This window comes from Plasmodium relictum (genome assembly GCF_900005765.1).
Source record: "Plasmodium relictum strain SGS1 genome assembly, chromosome: 12".
Classification (NCBI taxonomy): Eukaryota; Apicomplexa; class Aconoidasida; order Haemosporida; family Plasmodiidae; genus Plasmodium; species Plasmodium relictum.
In genome coordinates, this window is record NC_041690.1 from 1,966,792 (window position 1) to 1,984,563 (window position 17,772).

The 17,772-nt window shown below is 17.7% G+C and overlaps 7 protein-coding genes across 7 annotated transcripts; 4 read left to right on the top strand and 3 right to left on the bottom strand.

The window, feature by feature from the left end:
• Positions 1 to 523: 523 nt before the first annotated feature.
• On the bottom strand, positions 524 to 919 carry PRELSG_1250500 (conserved Plasmodium protein, unknown function; the record flags this gene model as incomplete). Its single annotated transcript, XM_028678315.1, has 1 exon — positions 524 to 919. One exon carries the CDS (start codon positions 917 to 919, stop codon positions 524 to 526), a length of 396 nt encoding a protein of 131 aa, XP_028534617.1.
• Positions 920 to 1,625: 706 nt separating this feature from the next.
• Positions 1,626 to 2,965, top strand: PRELSG_1250600 (conserved Plasmodium membrane protein, unknown function; the record flags this gene model as incomplete). The annotated part of the gene is made up of 6 exons (XM_028678316.1): positions 1,626 to 1,799; positions 2,025 to 2,183; positions 2,323 to 2,385; positions 2,480 to 2,659; positions 2,807 to 2,857; positions 2,942 to 2,965. 6 exons carry the CDS (start codon positions 1,626 to 1,628, stop codon positions 2,963 to 2,965), a joined length of 651 nt encoding a protein of 216 aa, XP_028534618.1.
• Positions 2,966 to 4,070: 1,105 nt separating this feature from the next.
• Positions 4,071 to 5,303, top strand: NT1 (nucleoside transporter 1, putative; the record flags this gene model as incomplete). Its single annotated transcript, XM_028678317.1, has 1 exon — positions 4,071 to 5,303. One exon carries the CDS (start codon positions 4,071 to 4,073, stop codon positions 5,301 to 5,303), a length of 1,233 nt encoding a protein of 410 aa, XP_028534619.1.
• Positions 5,304 to 6,765: 1,462 nt separating this feature from the next.
• TOP3 (DNA topoisomerase 3, putative) lies at positions 6,766 to 8,688 on the bottom strand (the record flags this gene model as incomplete). Its single annotated transcript, XM_028678318.1, has 1 exon — positions 6,766 to 8,688. One exon carries the CDS (start codon positions 8,686 to 8,688, stop codon positions 6,766 to 6,768), a length of 1,923 nt encoding a protein of 640 aa, XP_028534620.1.
• A 1,899-nt stretch (positions 8,689 to 10,587) lies between these two features.
• On the top strand, positions 10,588 to 12,744 carry PRELSG_1250900 (G-beta repeat protein, putative; the record flags this gene model as incomplete). The annotated part of the gene is made up of 7 exons (XM_028678319.1): positions 10,588 to 10,843; positions 10,963 to 11,147; positions 11,298 to 11,361; positions 11,463 to 11,587; positions 11,773 to 11,935; positions 12,158 to 12,228; positions 12,517 to 12,744. 7 exons carry the CDS (start codon positions 10,588 to 10,590, stop codon positions 12,742 to 12,744), a joined length of 1,092 nt encoding a protein of 363 aa, XP_028534621.1.
• Positions 12,745 to 12,898: 154 nt separating this feature from the next.
• Positions 12,899 to 13,321, bottom strand: PRELSG_1251000 (conserved Plasmodium protein, unknown function; the record flags this gene model as incomplete). The annotated part of the gene is made up of 1 exon (XM_028678320.1): positions 12,899 to 13,321. One exon carries the CDS (start codon positions 13,319 to 13,321, stop codon positions 12,899 to 12,901), a length of 423 nt encoding a protein of 140 aa, XP_028534622.1.
• A 2,281-nt stretch (positions 13,322 to 15,602) lies between these two features.
• On the top strand, positions 15,603 to 16,892 carry P47 (6-cysteine protein, putative; the record flags this gene model as incomplete). The annotated part of the gene is made up of 1 exon (XM_028678321.1): positions 15,603 to 16,892. One exon carries the CDS (start codon positions 15,603 to 15,605, stop codon positions 16,890 to 16,892), a length of 1,290 nt encoding a protein of 429 aa, XP_028534623.1.
• Positions 16,893 to 17,772: the final 880 nt, after the last annotated feature.

Sequence of the window (17,772 nt, forward strand, 5' to 3'; positions counted from 1 at the left end):
ATAAAAAATAAAAAAACAAAGATTATATAAAATGAAATATCAATATTTCAAAGAATTACGCAGAAAAAAGTATTAAGAAATAGAAGATTATAAAAAAAAATAATTATTTCTAAAAATATTGTTTTTTTTTTTGTTCAATTTTTATGTTAAGAAAATTGTGATATAAAAAAAGCAATTCATAATTTTGATTTTCTTTTAGCATATATATATTTTTTTTCTATTGATTAGTTAATATTTAAATGAAGATCATAAAAAAAAATTAAAAGGTATTTTTTTTTATATAATATATTTTACTATTTTTATTATTCTTATTTTATTATATAAAAAAATTATATTAAATCACATATAAACAGGAGAGTGTTTAATATATATAGAACATATATAAAAATATTGTAAAGTCTTCTATTTTGATAACATTAAATAAAAGAAAATATGAATAATAAATGTTTTTATATTATGAAGTATATTATGAAATTAATCAAATTATGTTTAATTCCAACATGTAAAAATTATAACTTGTTTCTTATTTTACTTTTTTTTCTTCTTTTGTTTTGATATCATTGTGTTTAATATTGTTGTCTTCTTTAAAAGCTAAATAAGCATATAATAAGGTTAAAAATAAAATATAAGCAGCCGTACAATAAAGACTATATAACAATGAATCATTTTTTGATATATTAAAGAAAATCTTGAAAAAGTAATTATATAATATTATTAAAATTACAGGAGATAATATAATTAATAACACAAAGATAAAAAACTTTTTTAAAACTTTGAAATTTTCTTTACAATATATAATGTCATTTAATCCAAAGTTTTCTACTTTTTTTTTTCTCTTATCTTTTATTTTTTTTTTATTTCCATCTGTTTCCTTTTCCAAGTTATTATCCTTCAACCCTAAATTACTTTCTTCTTTCATCATTCTTATTTATAAAATAAAAAGAAAAAAGAACATATATACATATACATATAAGTTATAAAAAAATTTTAATAGTTTATAAAAAATATTATTTATCCATTAAAAAAAAAAAAAGATGTAAAATATATGAAATAATGAGATATTCTTAATGTGACAGAAGTATTATTTTAATACATAAATTTCATTATTAATGAATTTTTAAACAAATATTAAATTAAAAAATTAAGTTATATATATATTTTAAATGAATAAATATATGTATGTTTAAAAAAAACTTAAAAACATAAAATCAATTTCACTTTTCTTCGAAGACAACAATTCTATTATTAATTACAACAAAAAAAAAAAAAAAAAAAAAAATATTCATAAATATTATTTAATTCATAAATTTTTTACTTTATTTTTTTCCTTTAAATCTTAATTAAAATTTAATTGTAATAATATGAAAAATGCAAATTTTAAACAATTCAAGTGTTCACTTTAAAATTTTGAAACGTATAAATAATTTTTCGTTTTTACTTTTTACATAGTTAAACTTTTTTATTTTGTTTCAACTTATTTTTTTTTTTTCAGTAGAAAAAACTATTAATAAAAGAATTATATATATGTAATTCAAAATGCTTTTTTTTTTTTTTTTTTTTGTATAGAAGTATCTTCATTTTATAGCATTTTTATTTAATTTATATTTTACTTATTGGTAATAAAGATGAAAAACATTACGGAAAATAAAGCTATTAATGATACATATTTTCCTTGTGCACTGATAAATTCTCAAGAAAAAATTTATATAAATAAAGTGGAATCATATATAAAGACAAATACATATAATTTGAAAGAATTTATATTTGATTACATTAAACGTGAAAAAAAAAAAATAGAAGTTAAGAATTTCGATTGATTATTCATCTATGTGAATATATTTTTATTTTCAATTTATTTTTCAGTTCTCATAATAAAATATTATAATTTTATGACACTTTAAAAAAATCATTTCATTTTATTTCATTTTTTTTAATTTATAGTATTTAAAATTATAATAAACAATCTTTTATTCTTATATATATTTTATAAATTTATTAACACTTTTTGATTTATATTTTTATAGAAAGTTTTAAATAAAAAAAATATTGATCGTTTGTTAAACAATTACAAAGTATTTTTTGAAAATTATAGGATTTTATTTGTTCTTTCTATTTTAAATACTTTAATAATTTTATTTCCATTCTTATTATTTTTACTTTTAGTTTTTGTGACATCTTTACCAGTAAGACTTTTTTATATAATAAAAAATCGATTATATAAAGAATAATAGTATATTTTTTTGTTAATTGTAAAGTATGAGAATAATAATTTTTTTCCTTTTAAAAAAAAAATATATATATATTTATTATTTTTCTTTTTAGGTATTTTTTTTATTTTTCTCTTTATTTTTTTTTTTTTTCCCCGTACTGTACCCATTAATAAAAGTAATACAAAAAAGAAAATCTAGACATAAATATTTTAAAATAAAATTTAACTTTATATTATTATTTTTCTAATAAATAAATAAAAAATAAATAGGATAAAGTATACATAATTTACAAGGAAGAAATAATATTTGGTGTATGTACAGTAATTGGAATATCATTTTTTTTTATATCAGTATTATTTATTTGTCTTATTCCATTTGTATATATTTTTTTATATCCTTTTATTGGAATTTTTATACCTCTTGTTTCAACTCTTATTTTACCTTTAATAGTTAGAATACTTTTTTAAAAATAAAAATACATACATTTCATAATTTTTTAATTTACTAATTTTGCCATTATTATTATAGATAATAATGATGAATAATAATGTTATTACTTTATTATTTATTTATTTAATTTTTTTTTTTTCTCTTAGGTATTCGTAAACATAGTCATATACCTCATTTATGTAATACTTTACATCGAGGTATAATATTTATATTAAAAAAGTATTACTTTTTTTATTATTTATATTTTTAAAATTTCTTTTTATATATGTATAAATTTATAGGTCTTTTCTAATGTTAAAAAATGATGCAAATTGATTTAAAATTATATGGCCTTTCCATATTTTCATTTTATATTTTTTGCTATATGGAATAAAAAAAAAAAAATAAAATAAATGAAAAAATTAATAATAATAAAATATATTATTATTTTTTAGGAAATTTATAAAAATTTCTTTAATATTATATTATCAATAAAATATTTTATACAATTTTATTTTGCTCTTTTCATAAATAGCTATATTAATATGTGTATATTTATGTAATATACCTTTTTTTTTTTTTAAACAATTTGTTCATCTGAAATTTTTAGTTTTTTACCCTATGACATTCGTGTTTTTTCATTAAAAAAAAAAAAAAAAAAAAAATCATGAATTAACAGAAAATAAATAAATATAAATTATACACTTGTATTAAACCAAGTTCCTTTTAAAATATTTTATTTGAAAGATTCATAAAAAAAAAAACATTTTATTAAAATAAAATATTTATTAAAATTACGATGTGTATATAAAACAACGGTTTAAGATTTTATCAAATTTATTAAAAAAAAAATTGTATCAGACTGTATATATATATATTCATTTATATATAATTATATAAAATTAATTAAATTATATATATATATATGTTTAATTTTTTTTAAAACAATTTTGTAAAATTTGTAATGTATTTGCATCTATCTTTAAAATTCTAAGGTATATATATTTTTTGTTGAATATATAGAAATAAAAATAAAGTTCTAAGAAGCTCAATTTTTTTTTTTTCTGAATTTCACATTATTATATAAAAGTATAATTATATTATTGTATATAGAAATATTGTTTTATAAAAAAAATATATTATAGAAAGTAACATAAAAAAAAAAAAAATAAAATAAAACAAAATTGTATCATAAAAATTATATTCATAATACTTTTTACATTATAACGTTTTTGTAATTTAAAAATACTTAAAGATTTCTTGAAAATAAGAAATTTTCTTAAATGCTGTTCCTTATTTCAAATTTTTTTTTTTTTTTATAATCTTTGAGAACTTTATATTAAAATTTTTTAAATAAAAAATTAAAAAATTTCTTTTAAAATAATAAAACAGTAAAAACTTATTTTGCAAAAGTTTTTTTATTAATTCAAAATGAGTGTAAACAGGGACTTATCAAAAGTTAGTAGCGATATTGAAATGAAAGAAGTATATATGGATGATCATAGAAAAGAGCTAAAAGCTACTAATAAAAAAAAGCATTATTTGAATATATTAACCTTCATATTAATTGGTCTGAGTTCATTAAATGTATGGAACACAGCCTTGGGATTAAATATTAATTTAAAATATAATGCTTTTCAAATGACAGGTTTAGTATGTTCTTCTATAGTAGCACTGTTCATTGATATACCCAAAAAGTTCTTGCCATATTTTTTAGGAGCATTAGCTATATTATCAGCTGGTTTTCAAATATCACACCAATTTTTAAGTGAATCCCAATTTAGTATATATTGTTTGATTACTTTTATAATCATAGGAATAATGGCAGGGTTAGCACAAACGATTGCTTTTAACATTGGATCAACTATGAAAGAAAACATGGGTGGGTACATGTCGGCAGGAATAGGTATATCAGGAGTCTTTATTTTTGTGATAAATTTACTGCTTGATCAGTTTGTATCAACAGAAAAAAAATATGGAATAAATAGAGAAAAGTTATTATATTTATATTTTATTTGTGAAATATGTTTAATCCTTGCAATTATACTTTGTGTTTTTAATTTAGAATTAACAAAAATAAAAGTAAAAAAAGATGATGACAGTATCTCTGAAAGAAGTTTATCATATATGGAATTATTCAAAGATAGCTATAAAGCTATTATAACTATTTTCTTTGTAAATTGGCTAACTTTACAATTATTTCCGGGAGTTGGTCATAAAAAATGGCAAGAAAGCCATGACATTTCTGATAATAATGTTACTATTATAGTTGGAATGTTTCAAGTATTTGATTTTATTAGTAGATATCCACCTAACCTATCTCACATGAAATATATGAAATTTTTTACTTTTTCATTAAATAAATTATTAATAGCTAATATTCTTCGTGTTATATTTGTACCTTGGTTTATTTTAAATGCTGCAGTTGATAACTCTTTTTTTTCTAACACTGCTCAACAATGTTTGTGTATGGCCCTTTTTGCTTTTACAAATGGTTGGTTTAACACCGTTCCATTTTTAGTTTTTGTTCAAGAATTAAAAAAAGCCAAAAAACCAAAAGATATTGAAACAATTTCTACTTTTATGGTTATAGCTATGTTTGTTGGCTTATTTTCAGGTATATGGACTACTTATATTTATGACTTGTTCCCAATTGTAAATTGAACATAATTAAATATTACATATGTTCAAGGTAATAAACAAAAGAAAAAAAAAAGTAAAATAAGTAAAATAAATAAATAAAATAAAATGAAAATATATTTTTTTTATTTTTTTATTTCATTTTTTATTTAAATATATATATGAGCATATGACTTATTATTACTATAGTTTTAATAGACTTAAATATATTTAAAAAAAAAAAGAGTAATAACATATATTTAAATAAATACTTAAATTGAATACGTGCAATATTCCTTAAAAGTTTTATATATACGTATAAAATTTTTTTTTTTTTTAATAACATAATTGCTTAAATTTTCTTATTTCTTTATCTTTAATTCTTTAAAAAAAATTTACATAGTTTATAGAATTATTTTTATCTTAAACTTAATTTCTACTACATTAATTTTTTTTGGTAGTATTTTTTATCTATAGAATATTATATAGAAGAATGATGCATGTTACTCTTTAAATACAAAGTTATTCTAACATAATTTACTTTTTGGTATAATTAATAACCTTTAATTTTTTAAGATTTTCACTTAAAAATCTAATAATTTCATATTATCACATTCTCATAATATATATGAGAATGAATTTTTTTTACATTAATGTGTACTATTTTTCTTTTTAATTTCAACTTATCCATTTCCATGCTATACCCAATAAATACACAAAATATAGCAAAAACAGAACATTATATGTTAATACTTTCTAATGAATTCGTAAGTACAAAATTTTAATTTATTAAATAGAATTTTATAATTTCAAAATAATATTTCCTGTATTTCAATATTTTACTTTAAATTCAAAGGAAGAAAAATAAAATAAAGATCTATATATATATATATATATATATATATATAATTTTAATACTCAAAGTATATATCTATATAAATTTAAGTGGAATTTAGATTTTAAATATATAAAAAAGCGATAAAATTATTTAAACTTGCAACAATAATTAAATATGAGAATTATAGTTATTGCTTAAACACATAATACAAACGTTTAAATGCATTATTTTTTAGTTTCATTATTTAAAAATACTTGCATTTTTGTTTTTAATAAAAATTTGAAATTTAAAAAGAAAAAAATAGAAAAATATATTTAGGAAATATATAATACAATTAAAACAAATAGTAAATGATAGCGGTTACATAACATTCCAGATAGTATAATGTTAAAATACTTCATAAGGATGTAACTTAAATATTTGAAAAAGAAAAAATAACTTTTTTCAACATATTAATAAAAGAAACAATTTTAAAAAAAATTCAAAAAAAGTTTTAAAAAAAAAGTGAAAAATATTTTTAAAATTTTTTTAAAATTTAAAGACAATATATCATTAATTCTGAATTCATATTATTTAAAAAATACAAAATTTTTTTTTTTTGGGATAAAATTCCATATTAGAGAATTAAAAATAGCCGATTTATTTATATGAAAATATTTTTACAAAGAATCAATAAATAATTTCTGCATTCTTTAAATAATAGTGTATACTTTTATCTAATAATTCTATTCTGTTATATATTTCTTGATATATGTATTTCATTATATCAATATAATTTCTTATAATTTCATTTTTCTCCTTTGTGCCAGAGGCAACTAATGACATATCCTTTTCCATTTTAGCTCTTAAGGAGGGTTCTGTTAAATCTACTCCTATATCTTTAAATTTTTTATAAGACAAAATTAATGCAATACCTAAATTAGTTGGTATAAAAAGAGATTTCGAATTTTTAGTTACATAATTTCTCTTCTGAATATTTTCTATATGTTCATGCATTGTTGCATCTGTTCCTATTTTGAATTTGTCCATTAATGATAATAAATTTGATTCTGATAACAAATTCGGTGGCTGAGTTATACCTTCTTCTATTAACAAACTATATGGAAAAAATTCATCATTAACATGAAATGTAGGTATAATTTTGTCATTCCATTTCTCATATATATAAATTTCTAGATAATTTTTCTTTATTATTTTTAGTCCTTTGCAAAAAAATTGCTCTTCTCCAATTCTTGCAATAACCTTACTATTAAATCCGATCGCATTATCACTGCAAACAGCTAAAAAATACCTACAAATAAATTCATATAGTATCCATTCTTTCTCATCTATTTTATCTGATCTATTCATATTCTTAACCGGGTGTATAGGAGGATGTGCTTTATCATTTAATTTTCCTTTTCTAGGTTCTTTAAAATTATTATCTTGAGTTAATTTACTAGCATACCATCCAAAAAGGTTGTTTTTACTTAATTCATTAACTATTTTTAGTAAATCCATATTGTCATTAAAATAATTTGTTTCTGTTCTTGGATAACTAATATATCCCTTATTGTATAATTTTTCTGCTATATTCATGCATTCTTTTGAAGAAATATGAAAAAATTTTGAAACTAGTTTAGTCATTTGTAAAGTATTTAGAGGAAAAGGGCGATGCTTTTTTGTTTCTTTTTCATAAATATTGGTGATTCTACATAAAGGATTTTTTAATAGCTTTTCATATATAAGAACAACATATAAATGATCAAATAATTTTATTCTAGACCATGTAAAATCTATAATATTAGAATTATTCATATTTTTTTCTTTTTTTTTACTTTTTTTTTTTTTATGTGTGATATTGTTATTATCATCTTCATCATATAAATATTGCATTTTAATATACCAAAAATATTCATTTTTAAAATTTTTTATATCTAAATACCTATTAACTACAAAACCTAAAGTAGGAAATTGACATGGCCCATAACTAATAATATTTGTTTCATTTCTTACTAATTCTATATATCTAATAGTCATAAATCTCGTAAAGATCGAACCCATTCTTAAGTCTATTTCTCTTCTTACATCTACACTATAAGCTAAATTTCTATTTGGTTCTTTTAAATTATTTATAGCATAAATAATATCTTTTTCAGTAACAGCAGAAAATTGTGCTCTTTTTATTTTTAACTTTTTATTAGTTTTATAACAAGTGTTTATAACTTCAAAACAAATATGTTCTCCTTCTCTATCACAATCTAACCATAACACTAACATATGGCAATCCTTCGAATATTTTTTCAAATTATTTTCAATAGCTTTCTTGTCATTTTCAACATATGTTATTATTTTTGCATCGAATAATTCCTGAGGATCAGTATTACTCCAGTTTTTGTATTTATCTTCAAACTTCTGTTCTGTTAAATGGCCAGTAACCGATGTTACGTTCATAAACCAAATGTCATTCTTTATTTTATATTCAAATGTAAAAACTGGATTATATTTACTATAACTTTTTTTTTTATGTTGATTTCCTTTACTTAATATTTCTGCTATGGACGAAGCAACAGAAGGTTTCTCAGCTACATTTAAAACTTTCATACGAGCCATAACAAAAAAATTTATTTTTTTTTTTTTTTTAAATAATTTTATTTACAACCATAATACTAAAAAAAAATTAATACAATAAAAAGAAAAATTTAAATATATATATTACTAAAAATTTTAAAAATATAGAGTTATTTTATACACATTAGCTAAAAATAAAAAAAGGAAAAATAAATAATGTATAAAATACATAAATATATAATTTAAAGGAAAATAAATGTTATAATCATATTCTTCAGTTTAAAAATAAAATATTCTTTAATAATTATTTTTAGTACTTTATTTAAAAAAAAAATAACAAATATTTTATGTATTTACACAATAAATTTAAAGGAAAAAGAACCTTCAAAATAATTTATATTTTTATATTAGTAATTTCTTAAGGATACAATATATTAATTTAAAATTGTTAACAAATTTTATTAACTTGATCAAATATAAGTTATAAATTAATATAGATGATTTTGTTTAGTCATCTATTTAATATATAAATAATTATATTAAAAAAAAAAAAAAAGTATAAAATTTAGAAAAAAATTGGAGATTACTTATAATTTTTTCTTTTTAAATATCAATCGTTTCAAAAAAAAAAAGATTCATATTAAAATTTTTTTTATATAAATTCATTTCAAAAAATATGAATGAATAATTTAGAGGATGTGTGAAATTAAATTAAAAAATTTTGATATGAAGAATTTGCTAAAAATATTTATATATAATTTTATGTACTACCTTTATAGTAGTTTCTATTAAAATATTTGATATTCATTTATTAAATATGTTGGCGAAAATTCGTGATGGTTACTTTTAAAATTAAACATATTTTGATGGATAGAAAATTATTTCATCATTTGAAATTTCAAAAGTTATTCTTAAATATAGTCTACATTAAGTTTATTCAGTATATTAAATTTATAAATGGAATTTAACCTAAATTTTTTAAACATATATAAAAGATATTTTGTTCTTTATACAAAATTAAAAGGAAAAAAACTTAAAAGACAAGTAAAATTATAATAAAACTTTTAAAAGGGTAATATTAGTTTACATTTATTAAAATAAAAAAAAAAGTATTTATATTTTTTCAATTTTAGAATCAAACAATTGTTATTAAGAAAAACATTCATGATTTTTTTATTATCTTAAATACACTATTTTAAGTTGATATAAAGTATAAATGTGCAAAATTATTTTTTTTTTTTATAATATAAAAAAAATTATTAAAATCAAAAAAGAATATGAAGCTATTTATTCATATATCAAATATAATTTTTTGTTTTCCTACTGATTAAAAGATCCTAGAAAAAAAAAAAAATTGAAATATGTAAAAGCATCTATTACTTGCATTCTTCTTAAAAATAATTTATTTTATTCTATATTATCTTTTTTTTTTAGTAATATATGTTATGTTTTTTTTCTTTTAAAAATATATATATATATATATATATATGAATAAATTTATCTTCATTAAAAGTTATTTAAATAATCTAATAAGTGCATAAATTCTAATAATTTACAATTTTTTTTATATATTAAAATATATGAAATTAACATAAATAAATAAAAACATATATATATGTGAAGTTGTTCTAAAAATAATATATAGAAGACTTGCAATCTTTTTTTTTTTTATTTTAAATAAATTTAGAAATATATATGTATTATTTTTGTCTATATTTTTTTAATTTTATATAGGATAGAAAAAAAAAAAAGATACTTATTTATAGATACACATTCTACCAAACTTTAAAGTTACGATAAAAATAAAAAATAAAGTTTTTTTAACGAAAAAATATTTTTTTAAGATATTTATATTAACTTTTCTATTTTAAAAAAACAAAATTGCTTATTATAAAAATATAAATTATTTATTTTACTTGATTTATTTTATTGCTAAAAGTAATGAATATACAAAATAAGCCTCAAATAATTGAGCATATAAATTATTCTGTTGATAATACTATTTATGAAGTGAAATGGATAGATGATAAATCTAAAATATTAGCTGTTGGTGAACTATTAGATAAAAAAGGTTATATAAACATTTATAATTTAAATAAAGGAAAATTCACGTGTGATTCTAGCAACAAAACAAATAAAGGAATAAAAACAATTACTCCTTTTTATTCTTATACTGGGAATTATACCATTGCCTGTGGTTAATTTTAAAAATATATTTGTTTTCTATTTCTTTATTTCTTTGTCTCTTTTTTTTTTTTTTTTTCCTTTTTTTTAAATCAAAAAATATTATTTTAAATTGTCTTAATAAAATTTTAGGTTCTTTTGATGGGAGTATACTTCTTTATGATATTAATAATATGTCTAAAGAATATTATAAAATAAAAAAACATAATAAGTTAATAAATAAAATAGATTGCAAAAGCTATAAAAATAATAATATTATTGTAACTGCAAGTAGAGATGGTTCAGTGAAAATTTTTGACATAAGAACATATCAAGATGTAAAAAAAAAAAAAAAAACAAACAAACATAAAATGAAGTCAATTATACTATATTTTTTATATATAATTTTTTTTGTAATATTTTTATTTTTGTAATCTTACTATATATTTTTAATTTAACAATTTTTTTTTTTTTAATTTTACACTAAGGTGGTAAGTTTAGAACCTCCAAAAAATTCAGCGTATATTCCTGATTGTTGGTGTGTTGCAACAGGTTTTAAAATATATATATATGTATATATATTCCTTTTAGTTTTTTTTTTATATTAAAATAATTTTCTTTCTTTCTATTTTATTTTACTTTTTCTATTCTAGGAAATAACTATATAGAAGAAAACTCATATTGTGGAATAGAAGAAGAAAATATGAATATTTGTGCTGGATATGACAATGGTGATATTAAATTTTTTGATTTAAAAATGATGGCTCTTGAACATGAGGTATTTATTAAAAAAAGAAATAAGAAATTTATGTATATATATAAACTATATTTAATATATAATTGATATTTTTAAGTTGAAATTTGCGCAATTTTTTTTTCAAGTATTATAATTATTGTATAATTTTATTTAGTTATAAAATTTATTTTGTAAAAATATAATTATTATAATTTTACCTTTTTAAGGTTAATGTTAACAATGGTGTTTGTTCTATTAGTTATGATAGAAAAGAAGCAAAGAAAAACAAGATGATTTGTTCAACTTTAGAAGGAAATATTTACCTTTTTAATTTAGATGTATATAGTGAAGATACTGGATATTCTTACAGAAAAGATAAAATAATTTCAGGTTCTAATATTTTAACAGAATGAAAATAAATGATTAATCATTTAAAAAAAATATCATACTAATAAAAAAGAGTTTATATTATTGGGAAAATAGTTTATGTTATTTAAAAAAAAATATTAAAAAAAAAAGTATTCATAAAAAATAATAATAATTAAAAAAATGTATTAATAAAACAAATATAAAAAATAAATAATTTTAAAAATTTTAATTTCATTTTAACAGGAACTTGCTGGGGTACTCCATTTTTACCTCAAAATCGTGACATTTTTGCTTCACTAGGGGGTGATGGAAATGTTAAAAAAAAAAGATAAACAAAATATATAATAATAATATAGTAGATATGATAATATATTAAAATAATAATTATTATGTAATTAAAAATAATAAAACTTTTAAGCTATTTTGAAAATATCTTTGGGGATTATTTTAAATATATATATTTAAATTTTTCTTTTAAAAAAATGTGTAAATTTACAAAATTTAATAAATAATTTTATAAAGTTTTTCAAAGATGAAAAAAAAAAATTTCTAAAAATAATAATACTACATTTTAGAATTATTATTTCTAATTATTTTTTTAGTTAATTTTGTATAAATATATATACCCAGAGAAAAATCATGTTTTTGATGAAGCAAAAGGATGTAAAAGAGGAATTGTTGGAGAATTAAATAAATTAAATGATTTAAATATATCTACACAACCAATAATTTCATTTGATTGGAATAAACAAAAATTAGGTCTTTGTGCTTTAGCTTCATTAGATCAAACAATTAAAGTTTATATAATTACCAAGCTAAATTTATATTAACATATTTTAGATAAAAATTTTAAATAATACAGTTAAAAGTTTTCCATAAATAATTGTACGCATATTGATAACAAATATTTTTTTTTTTCTTTTTCAAAATGTCTATATAACTATATATATCACAATGAAAAAAAATTTATATAACTAAAATATACTACATTTTTGAAAAATATTCAGTTATTTTTTTTTGATTAAATTTATCGTCATTCAAACTAAGAATATGAAAGCGTAAATTCAAGAGATTTTCGTGAAGTGTTTCAGGTTTTACTGAATCATTTAAATTGTTGTAATTGATAAAATTCAAAATCACATCAATGCTATTAATCAATAAATTTTTATTAAACTGTATATTGTTATTATTATTTGTGTTTAAAAAATTAGTGGCAGTTTTATTTTGTATATATATATTACATGAATTTTCATTTAAATAAAGATTACTGTAATTATTTATTTGATTATTATTATTATTAAATGGGTTTAAATAATTGGAAAATTTTCTATTATGTTCATAATCTGATGTGTCTTCATATATTTTCCTTTTTTTGTTATCATTACCATCACCATTTTCAAACATCATTGAATTCTTATTCATTTAGAATTTTTTTCTTTTCTTTTTTTTTTAGAATTTAACCTCTAGTAATTTTAAAAAATATTCCACTTAAATATGAATTACAAAAAAAAATTATGTTTATTTGTACATGTAAAATATTACCTTGATTATCATGCAAAATTTATTTACATTTCTATATAAATTTTTATGATATCTTAATATTTATTTTAATAATTTTTTTTTTTTATTATTACTATTTAAAAATTGAAATTTTTATTTAAATATAATAATTAAAATAAATTATTCATTTTTAAAAAAGGTTTATTTTACATTGCATTTACTTCTATAATAGCTTTTTGTTATTCCTATAAAAATTTCCTTAAGTATATTCTTCTATTTTTTGATAAAACTCTTATTTTATTTTACTTTATTATTTTTTTTTTTTAAAGTTATAACTTCAACAATAAATCGTATTTAATTAAATAAAAGGATTTTTGATTAATATTAGTTAATTTCAATAATTTTTTTTTTTTTTTCTTTGTTATATAAAAAAAAATAAAAAAATAAAATATATTCATCGAATAAAAATTAAAGAGATATAAATTATTTGATTTTTTTTTTTTTAGAAAATAGACAAAATGAAATTAATTTAAAAATTTAATATTTATAAAAAATATTAATTTTCCTTTTTTTTTCCCCTAATTTTTTAATTAATTAAAAAAAAAAGTTTCTTTTAAAATTTAAAAAGAAAAAACTTATAGATAACAAAAAAAATGCCAATTAGAATAAATGATGACTTGATTAAATAAAAAACAAAGGGATAATTAATTAATAAAAATAAAGTTTAACTAAAAAGTGGCATTTTTTTTTAGAACAAGATAATGTAAACTTATTAATCGTGCTCTTACTTTAATAAAACATAGGTTTACATTATATTATGTATATTTGTTTTTTTAAAAATAACTGTGTATTATTATGATTTCTTTGCCATTTTTAATAACTAATTTACTTCTATTTTTTTTTTTTTTTTGTAATATTTTCATTTTGTTTCCTTTTTCAGTTAAATAAACTTTTAAATTATTATATAAATTAAGAAATTTCTTAAATACTCTAAAATATTTTTTTCTTTTTTAATCATAAAAAGTAATAGCATATTAAAATATTTCTTATCTACAAAAATGGACATAAAAATTCATAGCATTCTATTTTTTTAAAAATTAATGAAACATATAATGTCTTATAAATACTAAAAAAAGTTATATATATATATATATATATATATATATATATTATATAAATTTTTTTTTATATTTTACAACACATATCATCCATGAAATATATATTATTTTTTAATAGCACCTAAGGAATTAATATATGCATTTCCTTTTTTTTTGTTAAAATGCGATGGAAACATATAATAGTTAAGAAAAATAAACAATAAAAAAAAAGAAATTTTTTTTATTTCTGAAAGTATTTCATATATTAGATATGTTTTTTAAGGAATACAACATAAAAATAAGTATTATAATAAATATTTTTATTTATTTAAAAAATCAAGATGCTTCAAATAAAATAATAATGGCTCTATAAGATACATGATTAAAATTTAAAGTGTAATATAAAAATACATATATATATATAGGTTATTTTAATTTAATGATATAAAAAATTCATAAAAATAGGACAAGAAAAAAAAAATATAGGAGTGTTAGTTCCATATATTTCTATAAAAAAAATTGTACTTTCACTTAAATGCATTATATTCCTTTAATATATTTATTATTTTTTATCTTTTTTTTTTCAAGTTGCCATTTTGTAGCATATTACAACTACAGTTTAAAAAAAAAATTTTTTTTTTAGCGCGTTGTTCTCAAAAAAAAAAGGTCCTTATGTATGCAACTGTCCTTAAAAAAAAAAAAAAAAAAAAATCCTTATTTATTATTAAATTTAAATTATAAAAAAGAATTTATAATTTTTTATTTTCTTATATATAGATATTATGCTAAAAAAATAAAAAGGTTCATGGTAAAAACGATCGTATGGCATATCAAAAAAATAAAAATTATTTTTTAAAAAAAGACAGGAAAAAATTTAAAAATAAAAAAAAATATATTAAAAAAGTTGCAAATATATTGAAGTATAATACATATAAAAGTAAAAATTTTATATATATAATTAAGAAAGCTCCAAAATACCTTACTATAAATGTAGTTAATAGAAAATATAATAGAGAATTAAAATAAAAATATATAATAAAGTACTTATATTTTTATACTTAAATTTATTTTTCTATAGTTCATTCTTTATAATGAAGTTTTTATTACCAATTGTTTTATTTTTCCTTTATTTTATAAAGAATAATGTTGAAATGAAAGAAAATATTAATTCATATCTGTGTGATTTTTATTTTAATCCTTCAACTTCTGTTAAACCAGTTCTAGGAGGGAAACATGATGAACCTGAAGAAGTTGCATGTTTAGTAAATAATCCTATTTTAGGAGAAATAATTTTTTTAGTGTGCCCTAAAAGAAAAGACGACTATTCAGATATAGAATTAGTTCCTTCTAGTTGTTTTTCTTCTCATCTTTATTCTCCATATACATCAGGAAAAAATGAAAAAAATATTGAAAAACTGGATATAGATGATACATATACTCATGTTTTTTCTTATGATGATTATGAAATTAGAACTTTTAGATTGCCAAATCATTATAAATATGATAAAATTATTTATTGTAGATGTGATAACAGAAAAACAGAAAAAGAACACGACGATAAACAGAAATACCAAGGGAAAACAGGACTAGTTAAAATTATTCTTAATAGTGGGATAAAAAAACCAAAAGTGATTGACCTTACGTCTGATAAACCTAAAAATGATGATATTACGATAGATAAAAATAATATTACCTTAAATGTAGTAGAAAGTGAAATAATTGAACTTAAAATTAATGATGAGGCTCGTATAATTGATAGTAATGATTGTGCTAGCATAATAAATACAAGATATAATGTACTATCATCTCCATTTGCTCTAAGAACTCCCACAGTTTTTCTTAGAGAAATTAATTGCGAAATCACGATTGAAAAGAAAGTAGGAAGTATTCATAAAATTACTATTAAAGGTAATAAAACGAAAAATATAGAAGGTTGTGATTTTACCAAACCTAAAGGAGAAGGTATATTTAAGCATGGATTTGTTTTAAGTAATATATCTGAGGAAGAAAAAATATGTACAGTTTATATTGGATCAAGCAAAAAAAATATTGTTGCAGGCCTCAAATGCCCTTACAAATTAACTCCCACTTTTTGCTTTAGTCATGTTCTTTATGAAAAAAAAATTAATAATGATAAAGTATTTAAAACGTTTTTATTACGAGATATTTTAGAAACCAATGATATTGAGTACTACACTAATGGTAAAGGATCCTTAATGGTAGGACTACCAACAAAATCTTATAAATATGCAACAGTTAGATGCATTTGTGAAAATAAAGGTAAAAGGGGAATAATGGAATTAAAAATTGCATCTAGTTATATTAGTTTCATTAATTTTATTTTGCTATTAATTACTTTTATTCTTTTATATTTATTTTAAGATTAATTTATTTTTACACAGAATAAAATATTATAATTATTTAAATATATCTCTATTTTTTATTTAATTAAAAACTTGCATTCTTTTTTTATCTAAATACATTTATATAAATATATACATTTTTGAAAGTTTTTATAGTTAAAAACAAAATTTTTTCTTGAAGAGTAATATTTTTTATATATGAAAGCTCTTTATTTAATGATAGTTATCATGCGCATATATACATTTTTTTTTTTTTTCTTATCTTTCCCAATATATAAAATTATTTTTTGGATTTTTTTTTTATCCTTAAGGTTTTTATATCTAAAAATACTTTTATTTATTACATTTATGTATATGAAATTATTTAATTTGTTCTAGGATATATCTAAAAATATTTTTTTTATAGTCCAGATACTATAAAATGATTTTTTTTTTTATTTTCCTCTACCTTAGAATTAATAAATGCAACAATTTTAAATTAAAAAAACATATACAATAAAAAAGGGGACTCTAAATATTTTATTATACCAGTAATTCTTGTTTTATTTAAATATTTATATAACATTTAAATAAGATAAAATTACAACATTATTTATATAATTGTTGTAATATAAAAAGGAAGAGATAATAAAAAAAAAAAAAATAATATAGATAGGTATTCAGATAAAATGTAAAAAAATTAACAAAAAGAAGGTTCTTTATTAATATAAAATATAAGAAGTAAATACTTATTAAATTGTTATCATAAAAATATGAATATATAACAAAAAATATATTGGGCTTTACAAAAAGATTAAGTGCTATTATAATGCTAATCTTCAAAATATTAATAAAATCAAACATGTTAAAAAATAATCAACAAAAATTGTTTTTTAATTAATAAATAATAAAGAAATTT